Consider the following 26,832-nt stretch of genomic DNA (forward strand, 5'->3'; position numbering starts at 1 on the left):
CTAGTGTGGCTTTTAACCAGTCCATTAATTTGCCAACTTTTTTCCCTAATCCTCAGAATAAAGGGGAAAGGATCCTGCATTCACTGGACATGCACAGGCAGCTTAGGTTTTATCTGGACAGGACTAAGCCTCTCAGAAAATCTGACCAGCTGCTAGTCAGCTTTGCTGCAGGGGCAGAGAGGGCAAGGCCATTTCAAAGCAAACAGTTTCTAAATGGATAGCACACTGCATCCATTTCTGCTACAAACACCATGGGAAACCTACCCCACAGGGGATCAGAACACATTCTACTAGGGCTACATCTACCTCTACAGCATTCCTCAGGGGAATCCCTACCAGGGACATCCTGGAAGCTGCAACCTGGAGCTCTGTAGACGCTTTCACCAAGCATTACCACTTGCCTATCTTTTATAAATTCAGAGATGGATTTGCCACAGCAGTCTTACAGGGCCTGATTGCCAGCCCTGATGCTTCTTAACTACCTCCACCCTTCCTTAGCTTTGGGAATCAACCCAAATGTGATGACTGCAACAGTGAAACACGAAGAACATAGTACAGTTGTGTACACTTAACATAAATGTAGATGTTAGAGTGTATTCACTATTGCAGTCCTGATTATACTTCCTCCAGCCCCCTGTCTTCTCTTTACTTTTATCTATCTTTTTTTGTTTGGCATACTTTATATGATGTGTATTTGCTTTTTGCTTAGGGTGTTCCATACCATGTAATTGCTCCCTATTTTGGGGGCACCTGACATCTGGGGCAAGAAAAACTGATGTAATGGCGTCTGCTGCATGTTTTATACCCCTGACGACGTGACGTCATGGAAGAAGTGACAGCATCCAATGCAGAAATCCCAAGACTCTGGTATTCAGGCTGGCTGAGGGCTACCTGCAGGCAGGTAACCCAAATGTGATGACTGCAACAGTGAATAAACTTGAACAGCTACATTTATGGTAAGTGTACACAAGTGTACTTTTTGCTAGTGCATCGGTCGGCTGTTGCCAGAATGAGTAAAACCATCTAAAGCTAAGTACCCCATTGGTGAGCATTTTCTTGCTTTTAACCAGTGTCAGAGAAAGTCAGTAATTGTCTCAGTTGTGGAAAGCAGATCCCACACCGAGACTTCCATTTTCTCTCTTGTTTAGGCCCAGACCACAACGTCCCCGGGTGTCAGTTCTGTGCCTTGTTTAATGCTAGACCCATAAGAAGAAGAGCTGAAATTATAGCAAGTCATTTTAGTGAGTCTTTTCCTCAATGCGATATGGCATCAGACTCTCAGCCGGCTACTGACTTACCTAGAAAAAAGAAAGACAGGGATAAAATAGGCCTCAAAAAGTTAGGCCCCCTGACGACTCGGGTCAAAAGTCTGGTATTTTTCAACTCCTTGCTACAGCTGAACTCCGTGAGGTGCCTTCGCAGCCCCTGACGCCAGCCGAGGAACCGTCGCAGGCCACTACCAAGACCCATTTGAAGTCCAGTATGCCGCCAGATCCACCTCACCCTACCGGTATGTCACCTATTTCTCACTAGGCCAGGTCTGGAGCCACTTTGCAGGCACCAGCTTTTGCTGAGACACCTCCAACACCCGAAGCCAGGCTTCGACCGACGACAACGCCACTGGTTAAAATCACTTTGTATAACACTACCGACCCATCCAGGCCCAAGCCTAAGACTATCCCCAAAAAGGTCCCTCCCCAAGGACCCAGCCACCGACCTTCAAACCAGCCAGCCTGCCCCACAGTCATAGCAACTACTCAAAATGGCAGAAGACTTGACTCTTGTTAGGGGAAGTCAGCCCCCCACCCTCACCCCAGCCAAAAGAAAAATGGACACCTCCCTTCAGGTCCTCACTGACCAGGAATCAGAAGAATCTGATCTTGAGGAGTCTGACATGGAAGACCAGCCCTTTTCAGCATTTGAGGACTCTGATGCTGATGACACCATTCTGTCTCCCTCCTCCCTTAAGGACCTTTCTTTTGAGGAAGCCTTAAACTCCCTCAGAGAACACTTTCAAAGGGAGGCCCAAGATTATCCTCAGTCTAAGAGACAGAGAGTTCCTTGACCTGCCTCAGCATAAGCCTCTGGCCATTCCTCCTATCCTGTATGTAGTGGGGGATGTTTTTCTAGAATCTGCCCTTTCACCAGATTCTCTCCCCCAGCACCTAGGAAACCAGACAAGGTATTACAGGGTGCAAGACACCCACAGATGTCTTCTTAAAAACCTTACTGCAGTCCTAGAAGTCATTACTCAAGGCCCTAAGGGAACTAGGGCAAGCTCGTCTAAAAATCCCATCCCAGCTGACAAAGAAAGCAGAACTTGACAGAATGGGGGGAAAAAGGTATACACCTCATCCACTTTAGCTGTAGATTGTCAATTTCATATGCTGAAATTCCAGAAGAATGTCCTCGAACTAATTAAACAGAAGATGTCCTTCAAGGATGCATCCAGAAGAATGTCCTCGAACTAATTAAACAGAAGTTATCTTCCATTCCTGACATTAGTACTACCAGAGAATTAAAAGACCTAGTCTAGCTCTCAGGTAGCCAAACACTCCCTGCATTGTGGTTTTGATGCCTTAGAAGTTTCTACCAGGGCTGCAGTTACAGGCTCAGTAATCAGAAGGCATGCCTGGTTAAGGGAGCAGCCTTTACCTGACCAGGTAAAATCCAAAGTGCTAGACGCCCCTTTAAATAAAGACCAGTTGTTTGAACCTAAAGCGGGAAGAGGTCATTAAGAAAATGGAGAACAAGCCAATTCTATGCAAACTGTCAAGGACTTCTTACAGGTGCAACCTCCCAGGTTCAGTAGAAACTTCCCCACTAAACACTGGTTGTTTCCCTCTCAGACAAAGCCAGTCCAGAGAAAGGAACACAGGAACAGAACCCCTAGGCATCAGTCCCATAGCCAACAAAGACCCGGCCAGTGGTCACTGCTGCTCCTAGGCAAGGGAGTTCTAAGCCCCCTCCCTTCTCCAAGGACTCTCAATGACTCTCTCCCCTCTGCCCCTCATGTCACCCAACAGGCTAGGAGGAAGACTTTCCCTTTTCCTAGGAAACTGGCAGGCCATCACCTCAGATATATGGGTCCTGAAAATTATTACCAATGGGTACAGATTCTGTTTCAAATAAAAGCTAAAAAGGTCAGGTTGCCCAGACATCCCTGCAGATCTGCAGAAGCTGTTCATCAGATCAGAAAGTTTTATGCCCAGGGTGGTGGTGAACCTGTACCAAAGGAACAGGCTAGAAAAGGATTATTCAAGACTGTTCCTGGTTCCCAGAAATTAGGGCACCTGATGCCCTATCTTAGACCTATCCACCCTAAATCTGTCCCTCCTGGTTCCAAAATCCTGACTCTGCAAAATCTACTACCTATGCTCCTGCCATGAGCCTGGTTAGTGACCTTAGATCTGAAGGATGCCTACCTACATATCCCTATCAGACATTCCTGCAGGAGTTACCCAAGGGTCAGAGCAGGGTCCCAACACTTGGGTCAGTTCTCTGCTCTGCCCTTTGACTTATACACTTCTCCCAGAGTCTTTACCAAGTGCATGGCTCCAGTCATTGCATTTTGCAGACAGAAGGTCATAAATATTTATCCCTATCTCAATGATTGCCTCATACAGACAGAAACAAAGGAAAAACTCCTGCTAGATCTTTCCTTTGTGCAGACACTACTAACCTCACTGGGATTCACCATCAACCTGGAGAAGTCCCATCTACAGCCCACACGAAGGATAACCGTTCTGGGCACCCTTCTAGACACCTCAGCACAAATGGCCTTCCTCCACAGAAGCAGGCCTTTCTACAGTCTTACTTCACCCACCTGGCACACAAAACCCACCTCACTGCCAGAAAAATCCTGCAAGCCCTGGGATACATGGCCTCCTGCATCCTGCTGGTACCCCTTGCCAGACTGCATACGAGAAAATTGCAATGGTACCTAAGGAAGCTCTGGTGCCAACACTCTGTCACTGGAACACCAGCTCCCGCTGATTCCTTGTTTAGGGAAGGAGCTCCTATGGTGGGCCGAGGCTTGCACTCTGAACAAGGGCCTATCCTTTGTCCTTCAGCCACATAACCAAACCATAACCACAGATGCCCCAGACATTGCCTGGGGAGCTCACAAAGGTACATTGTGAACTCAGTCCTTTTGGGAACAGGAGGTTCAGGGTCTCCATACCAACCTAAAAGAAATGTTAGCAATACACAGGACAGTCCTAACCTTCCAAGAACATCTGTCACCAGGAGTACTCGACAGGCAACTCTACTGTCGTGGTACATCAACAAGTGGGGGGGGCACACTTTCTTACCTCCTGTGTCGCTTAGCTTTGAAAATCTGTCAGTCAGCCTCAAATCTGGGACTGCATCTGATAGCACAATACCTTACAGGGAAACAAAACATCCTAGCAGATCAGTTAAGCAGACAACTCCTGGATCCCCACAAGTGGCAGTTGCACAGGGAGACCTTCCTAAAGATCAGTCATATCTGGGGGAACCCAGACATAGACCTTTTCCAAGTTACCAGAACTGCCAACTAATTATTTCTTAAGAGAGTTTCATCCAGAAGTTTGAAGGGTGGATGCTCTCTCCTTCCACTAGGGCAGCCTGTTAGTGTATGCTTCTCCCCCCACTACCTTTGTTACCCAGGGTACTGCTCAATATCAGAGAAGAAGGGCCAGGGGCTAGCCTAATTGCCCCAGACTGGCCGAGGCAGCACTGGTACCAAATGCTTCTCAGTCGGAGCATACACCCTCCCATCCCCCTACCCCCCACCACAGACCTTCTCACACAAAAGAGGGAAGCTACTGCACCCAGGCCTTGCCACACTCAAGATAACCACATGGCTGATTCCACAAAGGTGGATAGCACTTCATCCCTCAGCAAACAAGTGTTAGACATTATTAAAGAGGCCCGTAGACCCACCAACAGAAAATCTTATTCCTCAAAATGGAAAAGGTTTACTTGCTGGTGCAGCAGCAGAGGCGCATACAGCACCAATGCCTCTTTACCACTGGTTCTGGACTACTTGACAGAGCTTCTAGAAAAGGGGTTGTGTTACTCCTCTGTCAAGACTCGTGCTTCAACTATCTCAACCTATGTCCAGGTGGAGCAGCCCTTGTTTTCCTCAGAGGTGTGGCTCACATCAGACCACCTGGAGGACCACCTGTGTACTGACTTAGGGTCTGAACTTTGTCTTGGAAAAGTTGATTTTACCCCTTTTTGAGCCAGCATTCTCAGCAGATCTCAAGTTTCTCTCTTGGAAAACTGCTTTCTTGCTAGCCATCACTTCTGCCAGGAGGGTATCTGAGCTCTAGACCCTTATGGCCACTGAGCCCTTCATCATTTTCCACGCAGACAGGGTCTGTCTGATAACCAACCCTTCCTTTATGCCTAAGGTGGTCTCTGATGCAACCCTCAGCCAGACCATACACCTACCTACTTTCCTAAACTACCAATAAAGGAGAGAGAATTCTGCATACTCTGGACGTACACAGACAATTGAGATTTTACCTTGACAGTACCATATCAGTCAGAAAAACTGTCCAGCTACTGGTTTCATTCGCCTTTGGGGCAGAGGGGAAACCCATTACAAAGCAGATAATTTCCAAACAAATCTCTCATTGCATACATTTCTGGTATGCCTTCCATGGAAAGAGTCCTAAGTCCATCAGATCTAATACCACAAGAGCAGCCTGTACTTCCACGGCCTTCCTGAGAGTGGTTCCTACCAAGGATATTCTGGAGGTTGCTACATGGACATCTATCCACACTTTCACCAAGCACTACCAGCTGGCTACATTCTCCAAAACCAGGGCAAGATTTGCATCTGCAATCCTGCAGGGCATGCTAGCATCCCCATAATCTGTATAGCATGCCTTCACCCACCTCTTCAGCTTTGGGAAACTTCCCACAAGTGAAGACTGCAACAGTGAAACACTGGGAACATAGCACAGTTGTGTACACTTACCATAAATGTAGATGTTCGAGTGTATTCACTGTTGCAGTCCTGTTTCCCTCCCACCTTCCCCCATATTTCTATATCCTCTTAGGGTCTTCTGCCTATGTGGGGGGGGGGGGGCAAGAAAAACTGATGTAATGGTGTCTGCTGTCACCCTTTATAGCCCTGATGACCTGATGTCAGCCACAGTCTCAGGACAGCTGAAGCAGGAGGAAAATCCTTTACTCTGGTATTCAGGCCGGCCGAGGGCTACCCAGCAGGTATAACGCACAAGTGATGACTGCAATAGTGAATACAATTAAACATTTACATTTATGGTAAGTGTACACAACTGTACTTTCTTGAGCCCATTGATTATGCATTAGGAAATGAGAAAAATGTAGGGGGGAGGCATCATTTTTAGGCAACCTTGAATGGCGTAGTCCCCTAACCTTTACCACCTGCCTACCATATACAGCTTAGTATCTGTCCCTGTGGCCTACGTGTCTTGGAGAAAGGAAAAACAAACTCTCGGAAATTAAGCTTGTTTTACACCATTATAAACACCTGACTACTTTGCTAATTGGGCATAAAAATACACTTTAGTTTTGATATTTTTCATTTTATATGCATATCCATTTTTATGTTGCGGATTTGAGAGTCAGTGTTGTGGATCACCCCATACTGGGGTGATCAGTGTTTTATGGCCGTCTTTGATTATAGGTTCGTATGTGTTTACTAGGCTAACAACCACAAAGGCCTTTTTAAGCGTAGCCATGCATCCAAAGTCTGTAACAGGGTTGCCTTTGTCCATTAGAGACATAGGTGTCAAGCCAGGGATGAATTTTCTGTTCCCCATCCAGTTGTCCAAGTTATATTTGAATTGGATTAGAGAGGAACTCTGCTTCAGATGGATGGAGAGCCTGTTCCCGAGACAGGGTAGTCTCTGGTATACATAGGTGTCTCTCCAGCAGGTCCTATTTAAATCACAGGCAAGGTTTAAGTCTTCTGAATGAGTAATTATGGTGCTGTCTGTTTTGTGGCTATGCAGGAGGTCCATCAGAGTGGGGTCTGGCAACACTCTGTATGCCAGGCATAGATCTCCCCTCAACAGCCTGTAGGAGACAGAATCCAGGGATAGGACCTTGAGGTGGTCTGCATAGGATATTTTACTTATGCCCTGTATTCTTTTAGATGGGATCCTCTGTGGATGTTCCAGTTGGATGTGCCTGGTTAGGTACATACACAAGGGGCATTGTACTTCATGATAGGGTCTGATGAATGCTGAATATAGTGGATCAGTGACTTCCTTGGACCTAGATGCCATACCTTTGTTTATAAGTTGAGCAACATAGAATGGTTTCCTCCCAACTGGAGACACGTGATGGTCAAAGGCTAGATTACTGTGTGTGTGTCCATAAGTCTCTTAATTTTAGACCTACCCTAAGAGGTGTGTTGTCAGTATGACAGCAGGGGTGGATGACTTCCCAAAGAATACTATTATGCATTTCTTGACATTTAGTTTTAGTCCATCGCTCCAACACCAGTTTCTGTGTCAGCCCTTCCTGGAGAACATTTGTGTACGTGTGGGATCCAGTGACAGCTCTTAATCTGCAATCATCAACAGATTTAGTCAGCCAGAGACCACAGACATTGACTTCAGAAAAGTAAATGCCAAAAAGGAGCAGTCCAAGAACCAATCCCTGAGGGACTCCACTTGTGACTGGCCTCTTTGTAGAGGTGAACACTCCAATCCTACCTTTTTGGGTCTTGTCTGTGAGGCAGTTGGCTGTCCACCAGGTGACATACGGGTGTGCACCTAACCTCTGAAGTTTGTCCACAGTTCCCAAGTGGGGTACTGTGTCAAATGCCTTGGCCAGGTCATGGCAGTGTGAACCATTTTGCATTATCCATTGCTTTGTCCCCAAACTGGAACTGTTTGACAGACCAAGGCTTGCAGATGCCTTCACACACTGATGAGGGAGGGGAATTTTTCTTTATCTTGTCTATTCCTAGCCTATGGCATTTTGGGGCATTTGAACTCCTTGTGTGTGTGCATATATCTCCAATTAGCTGTGTGCACTCTGGTTGGTTGATGCACGTCTTTGGCCCATGTAACTGCTTGGTAACCTAGTAAACCTCTACTAGTAGTCAGAACCTTACAAAATAGAAGTCTGCCATCACTCCCCTCAGGATGGCAGTCTTGGCGGAGGTTGTTTCTGCCTTCCCTTCTCTGCTAGTACCTAAGCCACTAACAGAAATCAAGTCATCCTTTGTGGTACAAAGCTGCCTAAAAAGTTTTTACTTAAAATAAATGCTTTCAGAGTTTATAGTATGAAGTGCAAGAAAAGTCTGAGTGAAGATTTTCTGTTTAGTGTTGGTACAAATAGGGCATGTTTAAAGCGTTTCAAGCTACACTGATTAGTGTTGGGTCTTTGCTTGCCTTAGTTGCTGTAGTAGTAGTAACACAAAGTTATGTTTGTGTGGAAGGTGTTGCATTTTTTAAGTAGTGTGAAGTGCTTTGTACATTTGTACATAACCTTTTTTTGCTTTTCCAGGTATCCATACTTGCTTTGTTTGCAAAAAGAATGATTCTGATGTGAAACGTTGCCAGCTTCCACTGTGTGGAAAGTACTATCACGAAGAATGTGTGCTTAAGTACCCCCCTACAGTGGCACAGTACAGAGGATTTAGATGTTCCCTTCACATCTGTTTGTCATGTCATATTGCTAATCCAACAAATGTTTCTGCTTCAAAGGGTAGGTGACATTGTAAGAAGTGCATTTGGTTTATGCTGTAGTCAGTGACTCGTTTTATATTTTGAAAATTAATAGTTATTATTCTTTAATTTACTTACAGTTGGTTAATTGATTGCTGTTTTTTTTCTATGTGATATCCCTACAGAAGGTCTCCACTTTTAATTTGAGGCATCCTGCATATCTTCCCTAGTTATGTTTGGCTAGAAAATTCACAGAGAGAGTTCCCTTTGTTCAGAGCTCTTCATTCATTGATGTGAGGAATAAACATATTTTTGTTTTTAGTGATGAATTTGATAAGTTTGATTTATTTGTAAAGATGTTTTTCTTTCTTGAAGCTGTACAAAAGTAGCGTATATTATTGTCAACATTAAATTAACTTCCAAGATGTCTGCACATTGAGTAACAGCTTAATTCTAGTTCTCTGAGTGTAAGAACAAAAACTCGGTAGAGAAGTGTAGTGGACTTCAGTTCTGGGTAAATTTCAGTAACTGACTAGTTAGTCCACTGCCTGGATGCCAAGAAAAAAGAAATACAGTGGTTTTAAAGGAGAATCGGGTACAAAGTTCTGGGTAAATTTCAGTAACTGAAACACAAACTAATCTCGCTGGAGGTCCTCATCCCGCCCCCACCCGAAATGAAAAAGACCACAGTAAAGAACTTCTCGAAAGCCGACTTCACACTTCTAAAGACTAGTGTGGTCTCCTTTAAGGCCCCTGAGCCGGCGGTTAACATTACTCAAACCGCTGAATCACTTACAAATGCCTTCTACCAGCACCTGCAGGGCTGCATGGATCAGGCAATCCCAAGCAAAACAAAGACTCTTTGTACCAAAGGCAAGCGTCCAGTCTGGTGGACCCCAGCCATAAACAAACTCTACAACAAAAGGAGAAAGCTACTACAAGATAGAGCAAAATCCTTAAAAGGTAAGACACCGCTGATCACTATAAGTAAAAAGCTAAGAGCTCTCATAAAATCATCCAAAGCTAATTTTGAGAAAAAAAATAGCCAAGGACTCTTAAAGACAACCATAAGGCATTCTTTAGCTATGTCAGAAACCTAGGAGGAAACTCCCAGATATGCTCAGAATTAGTTCAAAATGATGTGAAGATTACTGATCCTACAGACATTGCCAACATACTGGCTGACAGGTTCAGTGCAAACTTCTCCCCTCCCTCCCCCCCTAAAGGAGAGATATCTATACCAAATGATTGTAGCCCCCCAAACATCTCTAACGCCCAGGTGAGAACTGCTCTCTCCAAGGCAAAGAACACAGCATCCATGGGACCTGATGGTGTCCCCGGCTGTGTGCTCCATGAACTCAACGAGGAATTAAACCCACAGTTAGGACAGCTGTTTAATCTTAGTCTCACCTCCGGATACGCACTCCAGGAGTGGCGCACAGCGACTGTGGTCCCACTCCACAAAGGCGGTGCCTCCACCGACCCTGGAAATTACCGTCCCATTAGCTTGACAAGCCTTATCTGCAAAGCCATGGAGAGGATCATAATGGATCTCATAAGTAAAGACATAGGGAACTTGCAGACTTTGGATCCAACCCAGTTTGGCTTTGTCAAAGGCAGATCATGCCTTTTAAACTTGGTTGACTTTTTAGAAACAGTCACCAAGGCCATTGACGAGGAAAGGCAGTCCATACAGCCTACCTAGACCTGGCGAAGGCTTTTGATACAATACCTCACTCGGGTATCATTGAAAAACTCATCAACTTAAATGTAAACCCATACATTACAAGATGGGTTGCAAACTGGCTGAGTGACAGAACCCACAGGGTCAGAGTTGCTGGCGCCATGTCAGACTCAAAGCCTGTCACAAGTGGTGTCCCACAGGGCTCAGTCCTGGGCCCACTCTTGTTTGGCATCTACTTTTCTGAAGTACAAGCAAACACAGGAGGGTTATGGCTGACAAAGTTTGCAGATGACTGCAAATTGGGCGCCGTAGTTGAAAACACATCCAACACAGATATCCTTCAGAAGGGTCTCACAGAAATGGATAACTGGTGCCAGAGCCATGGCCTAAAGTTAAATGCCAAGAAATGCATAGTCATACCCTTCGGGAAAAATAAGGTTACCCCTAGCTACCATATAGGTGGCAATCCCCTGAACACAGAAGAAGTTATTAGGGACCTGGCAACCCAGGTTGACAGTAGCCTTTCATTCGACACTCATATTGCTAAATTAGTTAGGAAGACCTTCTACATTGCCCACCTTATCATGAAGGGATTCACATCTAGATCAAGGGAAGTCATAGTCTCCCTATACTCATCACTCATCAGACCAATGATCGAGTACAATGCCCCATTCGAATGTATCTGACCCGACACTTGCAGCAGCTGGAGAGGCCACAAAAGTTCCTCACCAAAAGGATAAAGGGTCTCAAAAATCTGTCTTATGCTGCCCGACAAAGAACTCCAGTTATATTCAGTTGCTTACCGCTTGCTCAGAGGTGACCTATGCCTGACATACAAGGCCATGTCAAACCCAGATTTGATGAACATGCTTCATCTCAAAAATCTAGATCCCTCAGAGCCACAAGGCGGGAGACTTAAACCTCGACACGGTTATTAATAGGATGTGCTGGAGGGATAGATTCATCACCCAAAGACTCCCTATGCTGTGGAACAAAATCCCGGTTTATGTGAGGCAGAGCACCTCGCTGGCCTTGTTCAAGAGGAATCTTGACCAATGGATGGGAGATCGCAGATACACCCCAGGGGTTACCTCAGTGTCACTGCTCAACAGAGGCACAGCAAAATAATGGGCATAGTTTCTCCAAACTAAAGGGGTGGCGTAAGCCACAAAACTATGGGCTAGGCTTATAAATGCCCTCGGGCAGATAGCCTAGTATGAACCTATGAACCTATGAAAAGATGAGGAAAAACACTGAGAGCAATACTACAGTTCAGCAAAAAGCAGTGCAAGCTGCAGACATGACTTAAACACCAAAATACCACCACAAAATAGAGACGAAAACTTCAGTTTAGTGCAATAACGATTTAATAGCCACTTTTGTCAACCAAGTAACTTTTTAATTGATTAATTCCATACATGACCTGCATTAACCCATCAAAAAGCGTAAGACAACTGCACACAGACCTAGTTAAAATAAAGGAAACACTGATGGAGAATATCAACTCAAAAGGCTGGAAAAAATGGAAGAAGCTGTAAACAGATATTCAGATGAGTTGATAAAACTGCAAAATTGAGAGGTTAAAATGAAGAAAAGGTTGACTGGATATAAGACTGCTCAAGAAGAGATGTTTAAAAAAATAATGGAATTAGAGAACAGAGCACGTAGGGAAACCTGAGATTTTTCAGCTATACCAGACAAACTGGAAGGAACAAGACTGTATTACTTTTATGAAAGTGCACAGTGTACTGGTATTCATCAACAGGAGAAGTTAAAAGAGCATGTTGTGTGTATGCTCCAAATGGGGCTATGAGAAAGCAACGTGGCCCTTTAATAATAAGGATGCAGTCCTACCCAGCAGAAGGAGTTGATTCTGACAAAACTGTGGCAGAAGGACAAAGTACAAAAAGTGGGAGATATTTTTGGAGAATGATTACTCATTGTATACCAGGCAGAAAAGGAGTAGCTGTATTCCACTGTTCATGGAATGTCAAGGAGCAGGTGTGAGATTCAAACTGCTGTACCCAGCTATCTTGAAAATATCATTCCATGGAGGGACAAAATCACTTTTTCATGACATGCATGCTAAGGAGGAAATACAAAAGTTTGTCCAACAAAAAGTGAGCTGTGAAACAGGAGGAGATTCTGTTGCTACTTGTTCTGGTAATAAACACCACAGAGAGAATGTGTGAGTGAAATATTTTCCAGTGTTTCTATGGAAAATGCTGGAGAGAAGGAAGGGAGGACTTGCGCAGACTAGAAGAATCGAGAGTATGTTGGAAATGAAGCAGAAACAGGATTTGGGAGATGAAGATGAACAGGAATAAATCCAGAAACTTGGAAACTGACAAATGTGAAATATGACAGAAATAGAAAATCTGGAAATATTGGACTTTTTTGGACTTGTAGGTGAAGGGAAGAGGAGAGAGAAATTTATCTGTAAGTAAAACAAACATTTTTTTAATAGTACTATTTTTATACTGTGTGATTTTCTTTGCATGCTATAAACCTGAAGTGTAATGGGGATACTGTTGTAAACAGGCGTTCCTGGTTGTTTTCTTCCTTCTGTGTTTCTCCTTAAGTTTTAAGAAATGTAGGCAGTGCAAAAAAAAAAAAAACTGGTTAAAAACAAAACTGACACAAGAAAAATTAATGCCTTTTTCTCATTCTTACATGGGGGAATGACTGGATTAAGGCCCTTAGTTTGATCTAGTAACAAGTTTTAAGAGAAAGCAAGTAATTGAAAAAGAGTATTAAATATTGTATGGCTTTTTTCTAGTAAATAAATGTATGCAGTTCTGATGTCCTTCAAGAATGCAACTGCAGTCATAACATATGGGTTGTCCTGCCTCAGGCAGCCCTCGGTCGGCCGGATTCCAAAGTCTGGGTCCGGCGTCGGCTGGTGTCGCCTCTTCTCCGACGTCAGAACGGCTGGAGTATAAAGGCATCAGCCGACGCCATCTTCTTCAGTCTTTCTTGCCGCGCGGTGCCTGAAGCAGAAGCAGTTCGCAAGTGCCGGTCGGTCAGCTCCTGTGTTTTCAACCGAAGTCATCTAAAAGCTAAGTACCCCATTGGGGAACATTTTTTCTTGCCTCAGCCGATGTCAGAACAAATTGAGAAAGTTAATAATTGTTTGTCTTGTGGTAAACAAATACCTCATAAGGACTTCCATTCTTACTGCCTTCCTTGCCTGGGCCCAGACCACGACGTCTCGGCCTGTGCTGCCGTTCTTGCTTTAATAAGCGCACCCTCAGGCGCCGGGCAGAATTTGCCGAAGACTTTTTTGGTGAATCTTTCGTGTATATCATGCCGTCGGTCAACCGACAACTCAATCTACCAAAAAACGTAAGGACCGGGACCGACATCCTCGGCCCGCGTCCTCCACCGATACAACTCCTAAACCCTCCGCTAGTGCTTTGGTCCCTTCGGAAGCGGTAACTCAACCACTCCAGGCCGACAAAACAGCGTTAACACGTCCTTCGGTCTCTGAGATCTCTCTGGTGCCGGTTGTTGATTTTCCTCCGGAAACCGAAGTTCTGGATCTACCCGACACCATTCCTGTAGATAAGGTTACTCCTGCACGTGGGGCTGCAAGGCCTCCTGTATCCATGTCCATCAAGGCCTTTGCACGTGCTAAGGCCGCCAGCCAGGCCAAGGCCCATCCTAAGCCTGCTGCTCAGGCCCCTTCTTCTGATAAACAGATCATGTCTCTTGCTGCAGATCTTATTTCTCTTATCAGGGGGTCTCAGCCTCACCCAGACAGAGGTTCTCAGCCACCTGCAGAGAAAAGGCCCAGAACTGAGCAGGCTGACAACCTCTCTTCAGATGAAGCCTCTGGGGATTCTGAGCATTCAGATACCCAAGAAGAATCCTTCCGGGCCTATGAGGACTCTGATGCTGAGGAATCTATTCCCTCTGCCTCCCCTCCAGAGGATTTCTCGTTTGGTGAAGTCCTGCACTCCATGAGGGAACATTTTAAATGGCAGGGTCAGGAATTCTCTGATTCCAGAAAAAGGCTACATACCTTTCTCGAGCTTCCCCAGCACAGACCTTTAGCTATTCCTCCAGTTATGGATGTTTTGGATGATGTTTTCTCTGACTCCAGTGCTAACCCTGATTCTCTCCCCCCTGCTCCTGTCAAGCCAGACAGATATTATAGGGTCCCTGACACTCACAAACATCTCTTTAAGGCCCACTCTGTGGATCTAGAAACTATTTCACAGGGCCCCAAGGGAGTGGCTACTTCCACTGCCAAGAATCCACTACCAGCAGATAGGGAAGCTAGGTCCCTGGAGAGATGGGGTAAAAAAGTTTATACCTCTACCACCCTAACCATGAGGTCACTTAACTGCCTTTTTCATATGTTTCAGTACCAGGATTTCTTACTGGATGATTTACAGAAAAAGCTAGCCTCTCCTGAGCCTATTGATAGAAAGGCATTGCAGGATCACATATATAACACTCAGCAGGTTAACAATCATTTTCTTCAGTGTGGTTATGATGCATTGGAGGCTTCATGTAGGGCAGCTATGACTGGGGCTGTGATACGTAGACATGCTTGGTTAAAAGATCAGCCATTGCCAGACCATGTTAAAGTAAAGTTACTTGATGCACCTCTGGAAAAACAGAAACATTTTGGTGCTAATGCACAAGATGTGCTGAAGTCCATTGAGGAAAAAGCTAAGTCAGTACAGACAGTCAAGGATTTCCTCCAGGTTCAGCCACCCAGATTCAGCAGAAACTGGTCTTCAAAGAATTGGTCCTTCCCAGACTCTGACAAGTTTCAAAGGGGAAAAAACAGGCGTGCCCGAGGTAGAGGGCAATACCGAGGATCCTACAGGGGCCGCCAATGGCAACCTCCAAATCAAAGAAGTGGCGCAGGCAGCCCAGCTGCACCACAAGGACAATCACAATGACTTGACTTTCATACCGCCAACAAAGGCTCAAAGAGAAGCACCTTTGGGCGGAAAATTATCCTTATTCTCAAAAAACTGGCATATCTTAACCAAGGACAACTGGATTCTGGATTTAATAGACAAGGGTTACAGATTCCACTTCCATACTTTACCAATAAGACAAGGCATGCCAAACCTGCCACATCATCAAAGGGCAGAGGCACTCACTCAAGTTTCAAAGCTGTTAAGTATAAAAGCAATAGAAAGGGTTCTTCCTCAGGAACAAGGCCAGGGATTTTATTCAAGACTGTTCCTTGTTCCAAGAAAAGAAAACAAATGGAGGCCTATACTGGACTTGTCTTCTCTAAATACTTTTCTCATTGTGCCAAAGTTCAAAATGCTGACGTTGCAGCAACTCCTTCCCATGCTGGGCAAGGGGTCTTGGCTGGTCACTCTGGACCTCAAGGAGGCATACCTGCATGTCCCAGTCAGACAAAGCTGCAGAAGATACCTCAGATTTCTTGCAGGGACAGAGCATTATCAATTCTCAGCATTGCCGTTTGGCTTATCTACTGCACCCAGAGTGTTCACAAAATGCCTGGCATCAGTAGTGGCACACTGCAGACTCCAGGGGATTCAAATATACCCCTACCTGGACGACTGCCTTATACAAGCAGACAACAAACAAACCTTAATAGCAAACTTGGACTGTGTCATTCAACTACTGCAGGCCTTGGGATACACAGTCAACATTCAGAAATCAAGACTATTGCCATCCCAACAGATTATTTTCCTAGGAGCCAAACTGGACACAGAAACACAAATGGCCTACCTCACAGAGGAAAAACAGCAGTTACCAGAGTACTTCAAAGGCCTAGCAAACTCTCCCAGCTGACTGCAAGGAAAATCCTGCAGGCCCTGGGGTTCATGGCATCTTGCATTCTTCTGATACCTTTGGCAAGACTTCATATGAGAAAGCTGCAATGGTATTTAAAAAGCTTATGGTCCCAACACAGCCAAAGCCTAGAGGACATAATCCCACTCATTCCATGTCTGCAAAAAGAATTTTTGTGGTGGGCTCAAGCAAGTCAGTTAAACAAAGGCATGTCTTTCAGCAGACCTCAAGCAGGTCAAATGATTACAACAGACTCCTCAGATCATGGATGGGGGGCTGACATGGAGGGCAGATGCATTCAAGGTCTATGGACACCAAGGGAAAGACATCTGCACATAAACCAGAAAGATATGTTGGCAGTGATACATGCAATCGAGACTTTCGAAAAATCACTACAACAAGAACATTTGCTAATAAGGACAGACAACACCACTGTCATGTGGTATATAAACAAGCAGGGAGGCACTCATTCTTATCCCCTATGCAGACTAACAATGATTCTCTGGGAAAAATCCCTGAGTCTGAAGACATTTGCAATCCCAGTTTGTGCCGGGCAAGGAGAATATACTGGCGGACAAGATGAGCAGAAATTTCTTGGATCCACACGAATGGATGCTGCATCCTCACGTTTTCTCTCAAATAACAAAGGCATGGGGAAGACCGGACGCAGACCTCTTTGCTTCTCACATGAATCATCACCTGGAAAAGTTCTGCACAAGGACCCACCATCCTCTAGCCTGGAAAACGGATGCTCTCTCCTTCAGCTGGAATTCCCTAAAAATTTATGCATTCCCTCCTCTACCTCTGCTGACCAAGGTGATACTGAAGATCAAAGCAGAACAGCCAACAGGCATTTTGATAGTTCCAGACTGGCCAAGGCAACACTGGTACCCATTGCTGTTGAGCATAACTCGGACCAAACCGTGGCCTCTGCCCCTATGGCCCCTGCTTCTAACACAACACAATTACAGGACTGTCCATCAAAACCTGAAAACATTGCATCTGACAGCCTGGAGGTTACCATGACTCCTTCCGCTATCTCTCTTTCCAAAAAAGTTCAAGAGATCTTACTGGAAGCACGCAGACCTTCCACCAGAAAAACCTATTCAGCCAAGTGGAAGAGATTCAGCATCTGGAATGCCAACAGGGGTCAGGATACAACATTACTGAGTATACCTCAGATATTGGAATACTTGACAGAAATGTTTCATACTGGACTCTCATATTCTTCTATAAAGATTCACGCCTCAGCAATCTCAGCAAAATACAATTGTGATCCACCACTGTTTTCACATCCTTTGCTAAGACAGTTCCTAAGAGGGATAAAGAATATCAAACCTCCCAGAAAACAACCAGTACTGCATGGGACCTCAATTTCGTTTTGGAAAAATTAACTCTTCCTCCCTTTGAGCCAGCAGCAACTTCAGAGATGCAATTACTATCATGGAAAACGTTTTTTCTATTGGCAGTCACATCTGCAAGAAGAGTCTCGGAGATACAGGCACTCATGGCAGTACCTCCTTTCCTCATTTTTCATCAGGACAGTTTCTCTAAGAACCAATCCTACATTCATGCCAAAGGTAATTTCCAGGGTGTCTTTAAATCAAGCTATTCACCTGCCTACTTTCTTCCCCAATCCTCAAAACAGGGGGGAAAAACTGCTGCATACTTTGGACATACACAGGCAACTACACTACTACTTGGACAGAACTAAGGCAACCAGAAAGTCTGACCAACTGTTTGTAGCCTATGCTGCTGGAGTACAAGGAAAAGCAATCTCCAAACAAACAATTTCAAAATGGATTGGACACTGCATCAGATTCTGCTATTCTTTCCATGGAAAAGGTGTGCCAGCCAATATTAGGCCACATTCCACCAGAGCTATAGCCACATCCACAGCGTTCCTCAGAGGAGTGGCTACGAAGGACATTCTAGAGGCTGCTACATGGAGCTCCGTGCATACATTTACCAAGCACTACATCCTGCCTTTATACTCCAGATCCCAAGCAGGCTTTGCTTCAGCAGTCCTGCAGGGCATTTTAGCTACACCATCCCTTTCTTAGTTCCATCCACCCCCAGCTTGGCTATGGTATTCAACCCATATGATGTTCTTCATTCCACATTGCTGCAGTCCTAACTATTGGGGTAGTCCGCTGTCCAGTCGGCCCGAATACCAAAGTATATGGCTGACGTCGGTCAGGGCGCATTAGACTGACGTCCGTATGTCAGGGTACTAATGCGCATAACCGACGTCATATCCTCAGTCTTTTTTGCCGCATGGTCCGATGCAGAAGCAATTTTGCGAGTGCAGGTTGGCGTTCTGAAAGTTTCTGAAGTCAGAGTTTCAGACCGAATCAAAGTTGGCTAAGTACCCCGTTGGGGAATATTTTGGTTTTTTCTTGCCTCAGTATTTAACCGGATGTCAGAAAAAGTGAATAACTGTATTTCTTGTGGGAAACAGATACCTCATAGGGATTACCATACTTTGTGTATACCTTGTTTAGGGCCTGAGCACGACGTTGTTGGATGCCGCTCTTGTGCTAGATTTAACAAACGCACTATTAAGAGAAGGTTAGACTGTGCCAGGTTAGTTTTTGGGAAGCGTTGTAATTATAAAATGCCGCCGGATGCTCCGACGCCCGCTTCGCCAAAAGCGCAAGGACAAAGCAGCAAAGCCTAGAGTGGAAGAACCGACAGTCCCAGACGTCGGATCTTTAGAAGGCTCAGTGGAGCCGGAGGTTTTGCCAGGTGTTTCTTTGGAGTCTCAGGGAGAGACTTTACTGTTACAGGATGTTTCCTCGCAGGAAGTAGGCCAGGCTGAGGGGGCTTCTCAGGTGGCTGTTCTTCCCTCCCTTCCTAAGGTGGTTAGAGCCTCCCCTTCTGTTTCCAAGGCTTCTTTGAGAGGCAGGCCAAGTTCAGCTTCAGTGGGGGTTTCTCCTAGTGCTTCAGGGTCTTTGCCTAAGAAACATATGCTTAAAATGGCAGAGGATTTGATTACTATGATTAGAGGTTCTATGCCCCCTCCTGATAAGAGGCCTAGGGTGGAACCTGAGTTTGAGAGTTTTGAGCAATGTTCGGAGGCTTCTGAGTCTTCAGCTGAAGACTTGCAGGAGTATCCTCCTTATTCTGATTCTGATGTGGATGATTCTACTCCTTCAGCTTCTCCTCCTGAGGATTTTTCATTTTCAGAGACTCTGCATTCCATGAGGGAGCATTTTAAATGGGAAGGTCAAGATTTCTCTGATTCCAGGAAGAGGCTTAGGGAATTCTTGTTTTTACCCCAGCATAGGCCTTTAGCTATACCTCCTGTTCTGAATGTGGTGGAAGATGTTTTGCAGAGGCTTCCCTGAATCCTGATTCTTTGCCTCCTGCCCCAGTTAAACCGGATAGGTACTATAGGGTGCCTGAAGCTCATAAGTATCTTTTAAAGAGTCCTAGGGCAGACCCGAAACTGTCTCTCAGGGGCCTAAAGGTGTGAAGGCCTCTGTTGTTAAAAATCCGGTCCCTCCTGATAAAGAGGCAAGGGCTTTGGATAGATGGGGAAAGAAAGTGTATACTTCTTCCACTTTAGCCATGAGGGCGTTGAATTGTCAGTTTCACATGTTAAAATATCAGAATTATCTCCTTTCACAATTGAAATCTAAGGTGGATGCTCTGGCAGAAGGTATTGAGTGTAAAGAGTTGCAGGATTTAGTTCATGTGTCTGAACAGGTGGGTAAACATTCCTTGCAATGTGGTTTTGATGCTGTGCAGGCCTCCTCGAGGGTGGCTGCCACTGGTTCTGTTCTTCGTAGGCATGCCTGGTTGAGAGATCAGAATTTAGCTGAGCATGTTAAAACAAGGATTTTGGATGCTCCTTTGCAGTCTGATGTGTTGTTTGGTTCGCCTGTGGAAGCAGTCTTAAAGAAAATGGAGGACAAGGCTAAGTCTATGCAAACTGTTAAGGATTTTTGCAGGTGCAGCCTCCAAGGTTTAGTAGAAATTGGCCTACTAAGGGATGGACTTATCCTGCTTATGATTCCCAGTCTAGGGGTAGGTCTAGATGTGGTAGGGGCAGAGCTCAAGGTTCTTTTAGGCCTAGGACAGGAGTTCCCCTGCTCAGACTTCTGGTGAGGGCAGGGGTCAGTCCTTTCGTAAGCAGACCCAATGACCTGCCTTTTCAGCTGCCAGTACATTCTCGCCTGGCAGCACCTTTGGGAGGAAGGCTGTCTCTTTTCAAAGAAAATTGGGATTTAATTACCCAAGACAGATGGGTTCTGGATATCATTCACCACGGTTACAGGTTTTATTTCCATACCTTGCCTCCTTTCAAAGGCATGCCAGACATTCCTCCTCTACAAAGACAAGAGGCTCACAAGCAAATTTCTCTGTTGCTCCAAATAGGGGCCATTCAGCCAGTTCCTGTGCCAGAAAGGGGCCTAGGATTTTATTCTCGCCTGTTCCTAGTACCGAAGAAGGGGAACACGTGGAGGCCAATTTTGGATTTATCTATCCTCAACACTTATCTGGACATTCCCAAGTTCAAAATGTTGACGTTACAACAGCTTTTACCTCTGCTGGGCAAAGATCACTGGATGGTAACTTTAGATCTCAAGGAAGCTTACCTTCATGTGCCTATAAGACTAAGTTGCAGGAAGTATCTGCGTTTTCGAGCTGGAAATTCACACTATCAGTTCTCTGCATTGCCCTTTGGCTTATCCACTGCGCCCAGAGTATTCACAAAGGTTCTGGCTCCAGTGATAGCTTACTTCAGGCTAAGAGGAATTCAAATCTATCCTTACTTGGACGACTGCCTGATTCTAGCTCAAGAAAAGGAAGACCTTCTACAGCATTTGGATTATGTCATAGCAGTGCTAAGATGCCTAGGGTATTCTGTGAACGAAATAAAGTCCAGTCTAGTACCCTCTCAAGACATGTGCTTTCTGGGTGTGAGACTGAATACAGCAGCCCAGATGGCCTTTTTAACCCCGGACAAACAAAAGAATCTTTCCAGTTACTTCCATCAACTATCTCTTCAGTCCGGCCTGACTGCAAGGACAGTCCTTCAAGCCTTAGGGTTCATGGCATCTTGTATTCTGGTGCTTCCCAATGCCAAACTGCATATGAGGAAGCTGCAATGGTATCTCAAAATGTATGGACACAGCACTGCCAGGATTTGGACACTGTCATTCAAATAATACCTTGCATTCAAAAGGAATTTTTGTGGTGGGCTCAGGAATGTCACCTAAACAAGGGACTCTCTGTGACCCGCCAGAGGCGAGTCAGATTCTAACGACAGATGCCTCCGACATTGCTTGGGGAGCTCATCTAAATGGAAAGTGGATACAAGACAAGTGGCCTGCCAGACTACAGCATCTACATATCAACATGAAAGAGATGTTAGCAGTCCAGTTTGCATTAATGGCTTTCAAGGAGTTACTTCTTCCAGGGCAGGTGTTGATTCTAACAGACAACACAACTGTCATGTGGTACATCAACAAACAAGGGGAACACATTCTTACCCATTGTGCAGGCAAGCAATGATTTTATGGGAGACTGCGCTCAGCTTGCAACTAACTCTTCAGGCAAGGTTTCTGCCGGAGCACAGAACTCCTTAGCAGATGTGTTAAGCAGACAAATCATGGATCCCCACGAGTGGAAACTGGATCTTCATGTATTTCAAAAATTGACAGTGTCATGGGGAACTCCAGACATAGATCTGTTCGCTTCTCCACTAAACCACCAGCTGCCAAAGTTTTGCACAAAGAGGTTTCATCACACAGCTTGGAAAGTGGATGCTCTTTCTTTCAGTTGGAAAAATCTTCATGTGTATGCTTTTCCACCTCTGCCTCTTCTCCCAAAGGTGCTTCTAAAGGTCAGACAAGACAAGCCAAGGATGATTTTAATAGCTCCAGATTGGCCTCGCAGCACTGGTACCCATTACTGAGGAGTCTGGTAAGGAAGCCTCCATGGCCTTTACCCTTGATTCCACACCTGTTGTCTCAGAGGGACGGTCACCTGCTCAATGTCAAGCTTCACTCTCTTCATCTAACAGCCTGGCATATTCTGTTTTGAAAGACAGCAGGTCTCAACTTCCTCAACAAGTTTTAAATGTGATTATGGAAGCCAGAAGACCTAGTACAAGGAAAGTGTACGCAGAAAAATGAAAGAGATTTTTATTTTGGAGTGCAGCAAACAATTTGGAGATTTCTGAGCCTAATTTGAGTGTGGCTCTTCAATATCTTACTGAGTTATTGGACAAAGGTTTGTCTTTCTCTTCCATTAAGATTCATGCTGCAGCAATTTCAGCTCACTATGATTGGGACCCACCATTGTTTTCGCATCCTTTGTTCAAGCAATTTCTTAGAGGGGCAAAGAATATAAGACCCCCACGTAGAGCTCCTACTCCTGCTTGGGATCTCAATTTTGTGTTGGAGAAACTTACTCTACAACCTTTTGAGCCTGCGGCTACTGCTGAATTGAAATACTTGTCATGGAAGACTGCTTTTTTGTTGGCCATTACTTCTGCAAGAAGGGTTTCTGAGTTGCAGGCCCTTATGGCGGTAGAGCCTTTTTTGATTTTTCATAAGGATAGGGTATCTTTACGTACTAATCCTTCCTTTATGCCTAAGGTGGTTTCTAGTGTGGCTTTAAACCAAACTATTCATTTGCCTACTTTTTATGCAGATCCCCAAAATAAAGGGGAAAAGATTTTGCACACTTTAGATGTACACAGGCAATTGCGTTATTATTTGAGCAGGACTAAGGATTTTAGGCAGTCTCAGCAGTTGTTTGTTTCTTTTGCTTTGGGTTCGCAGGGCAAGCCTGTGTCAAAACAAACTATTTCTAGGTGGATTGGGTTTTGCATTGCATTTTGTTATTCCCATCATGGCAAGGAGATTCCAGCTGGGATTAGGCCTCATTCCACCAGGGCTACTGCCACTTCAACAGCATTTCTAAGGGGGGGTGGCCACTAAGGATATTTTGGAGGCAGCTACTTGGAGTTCAGTGCATACTTTCTCTAAGCATTATCACCTCCCTCTCTACTCTAAGTCTAGGGCTGGTTTTGCCACAGCTATTTTGCAAGGCATGTTGTCAGTTCCTGCTTCCTTATGATTTGCCAGCCTCCCTTACCTCTGCTTTGGGATTCTACCCAATAGTTAGGACTGCAGCAATGTGGAATGAAGAACATAGTACAGTTTTGTACCTACCATAAATGTAGATGTTCGAGGATCCACATTGCTGCAGTCCAATTTACCCTCCCTCCTTCCCCTCTGTGTTTAGGGGTGGTTGTGTGGGTGAGGTTATATTCTAGTAATTTTGTATATATTGTACATATTTTTGGTGCAGGTATGTTTGGAATTTTTGGTTTTGGCCTTATCTTTTCAGGGTCTTCTGACATCTGGGGCAAGAAAAGACTGAGGATATGACGTCGGTCATGCGCATTAGTACCCTGACGTACTGACGTCAGTCTAATGCGCCCTGACCGACGTCAGCCATATACTTTGGTATTCGGGCCGACTGGACAGCGGACTACCCCAATAGTTAGGACTGCAGCAATGTGGATCCTCGAACATCTACATTTATGGTAGGTACAAAACTGTACTTTATGACTGCAGTTGCATTCTTGATGGACATAGTACAGTTTTCTACCTACCATAAATGTAGATGTCCGATAGATATGCAACTGCAGTCGGATTTTCCCACCCTTCTACCCCTCTGCAACTTTCTTTATGGGTCCACTACCCCTATTCCTATTAGCTGGGGGTATCTCCTATGGTGTATCTGTTTATTACTGTTGTGCATGTCTGGATTTGTTTATCCATTCACCAAATTTAGCCTTCCTAGGAGGGCACCTGGCATCTGGGGCAAGAAACACTGAAGAAGATGGCGTCGGCCGATGCCTTTATACTCCAGCCGTTCTGACGTCGGAGAGGAGGCGACACCAGCCGACGCCAGGCCCAGACTTTGGAATCCGGCCGACCGAGGGCTGCCTGAGGCAGGACAACCCATATGTTATGACTGCAGTTGCATATCTATCGGACATCTACATTTATGGTAGGTACAAAACTGTACTTTTCTGGTCCTCCTGTTTCTGTGGAGACATTCTGATAGAGAAATTGAGTAGGAGATAATATTCTCTGAAAGCATTCATGTGTTCTCCCAGCTGGGAGAGCTATAAGGATGAGACAAAACCAGACAGCACTTCACACAGGCTGCATAATGCTTTATTCTTAGCATGAATAACCTTTCTTTTAGGGTAACTCAAGTCTAGTGGTGTGGCTGTCAGTTTAGGTCATTTGTACCTGTTGGGATGGTAAAACTTCAATATTTTAAGATGTATGTCATTTTGTGCATTAGTATTAACGTAATAGGTTTTTGTGGGTGTATTTTATTTTCTGAGGGCTTTTAATAAAACAAAAAAATTTGTAAGCTGTGACATAAGCTGAAATGGATAAGACAAACTGTATAAAATTTCAACCTGTAAAACAGTGTATGCATGTAACACAAAAGCTGGAACTATGCATTTAACAAAAAGCTGTTATACATAAAAGCTGGGAATAATTTTTTAGTACAATAATGCTTTATGTAATGTGGTCTCAGATGAATACAAAAAAGAAAGTAGTGAACTGAAAAAATATAGAGTGCAAATAGCTATACTACAGGAAACCCACTTGAAAAGAACACTGAACATGTGAAGTTGATAAAGGTTTTTAGAATGGTTATTCAGTGGAATACTTGGGACGAAGAAAAAGAGGAGTACTTATTTTAATTGCAAGAGGAGCTCCAATAGTGATAGCAGAGGATACAAGGATGATAATGGTAGATTTGTAGTACTAAGGGGCTACTGGCAAGAGAGGAGGATTGTATTGGCATGTATTTATATTCCACCTAAAACTGCTGTAATGGAACCTAAAGTTCTGGGAGAAATAATCATCTTTAAGCAAGGCATATTACTTGTAGATGGGAATTGGAATTTGATTTGCAGCAGTGAAGATGTCTCTGGGTACCCAGAAAGGAAAGTATAACAAAAAGGAGAGTACACTTTTGAAGAAATTTGTGAAAATATTTGGCATGGAAGATGTGAATTCGATATTAGAAGTTCTGAGTGAATTTACCTATTCTCCAAGATACAAAAACTGGGAAAGGCTAGACAGAATTTACATTTCACAGGAACATGTGCATTTGATTGAAAATTTTGATATGCACCCAATAACTTTTTCAAATCATTTGCCAGTAATTAAAGTAAAAATACAGGGTAATGCAAATAAGACACTGGCACTTTCATACTTAACTGTTAAATAGGAATTTAAGGAATGGGTAGTAGAAATTATTCAGCAGCTGTTAGAGAAGTTAGAAATTTCTTCTGAAAGTATAGCTGGGGACTGGGATAAAATTAAAGTGGAGTTTAAAAATAGGGTGGAAATAATTGAAAGGAAGATGTGGTTAAGAAACAACAAGAACTGAGGGACTGACAAATGTTCAAATACTGCAAAACAGGGAGAATCTCCCAGAAGAAGAAAAGGAGCAACTGTAGAATGCTAAACAGAGCATAAGAGATTTTCTCAATAATGTGCATGAGTTTAGAAAGATTGCTGTTAAGCGACTGTTTTTTGATAACTCTAGAGCACAAAAACTTTTAACACAATGACTCGGGCAACAGAAAGTAAAAAGGGCCGTCATCAGGCTTAGGGAGCCTGTAACAAGGAAGATTGCAAGAGATCCTGTAGAAGTATTAGAAATATTTCAGAATTTCTGTGGAAGTCTGTATAAAGCAAAGAAATACAGAAATCAAGAAAAGGTAAAAGTGGAAATGTTTATGGAAGAATGAAATATGCCAAGGTTAGAGGTAGATGAGGCTGAATTTACTAACAGGATAGAAGGAGATGGAAAGTCCCCAGGAATAGATGCTATTCCTTTGGAAGTTTGGAATCTAAGAGAGAAAAAAACTGATAAAGATCTGGAAGGTTTTGTTTAACCAGCATCCTGGAAGAATTCAGTCATAGCTGTGATACCTAAAGAGGGTAAAGATCCATCAGATCAGCTTCTTACAGGCCCATTTCTTTACTAAACTATTATAAAGTGTTTGTCTATAATGGCTAAAAGAATGACAAAAGTGATGCCAAATTGATAGATATGGATCAGTGTGATTTAATGGAGAGGAGGCAAACATTTGACAACATTAACAGAACATTTGATGGTCTAGAGAGAAGCAGAATGTAAGAAAATACCACAGTTGGTGGGTCTTGATGCAGAGAAAGCATTTTGAGAGAGTAAGCTGGGACCTTATGAGCAGGACAGTGGAAGTATTTGCTTTGGATCAGAGGTGAAAATGAAGTGGGTGGGGGTCCTCTTTCATAATTTCTGCTTGAGCAGGAGAACCACGCAAGGTGCTCTCTTTCCCCTTTGTTATTTGCATTATATTTAGAACCATCGGCAAGTAAAATAAGGGACTCAGAAGTTCAAGGATATAATTGGTATGGTAGTCAAGGAAAGCTGGCCGTATTTGCAGTTAATATTTTTTACCTGACAAAACCAGAAAGGACAATAGTGTTGTGGAACATTTTGAGACAGTTTCATATCTTTTGGGGATGCAAAATTAATGAATCTAAAACAAAGGTAATAGTGAATTATGTACCCACACACACTAGTTCAGCAATATTCATATTTATGGGGACTTGATGAAATGAAATATTTAGTATTATGGATTAAAAGTGA

The 26,832-nt window shown here is 44.2% G+C and overlaps 1 protein-coding gene across 6 annotated transcripts in view; it reads left to right on the forward strand.

The window, feature by feature from the left end:
* NSD1 (nuclear receptor binding SET domain protein 1) overlaps positions 1-26,832 on the forward strand; it is a 1,335,896-nt gene that overhangs the window by 637,658 nt on the left and 671,406 nt on the right. For all 6 annotated transcript variants that reach the window (XM_044069301.1, XM_044069302.1, XM_044069304.1 and 3 more), the window contains one exon: positions 8,500-8,700. In XM_044069301.1, coding sequence (XP_043925236.1) covers positions 8,500-8,700 — 201 coding nt within the window. The remainder of the gene's footprint in view (positions 1-8,499; positions 8,701-26,832) is intronic.

The sequence above is a fragment of the Protopterus annectens genome, chromosome 4.part0, assembly GCF_019279795.1.
Source record: "Protopterus annectens isolate FY-2018-M chromosome 4.part0, PAN1.0, whole genome shotgun sequence".
In the NCBI taxonomy this organism is placed as follows: Eukaryota; Metazoa; Chordata; order Ceratodontiformes; family Protopteridae; genus Protopterus; species Protopterus annectens.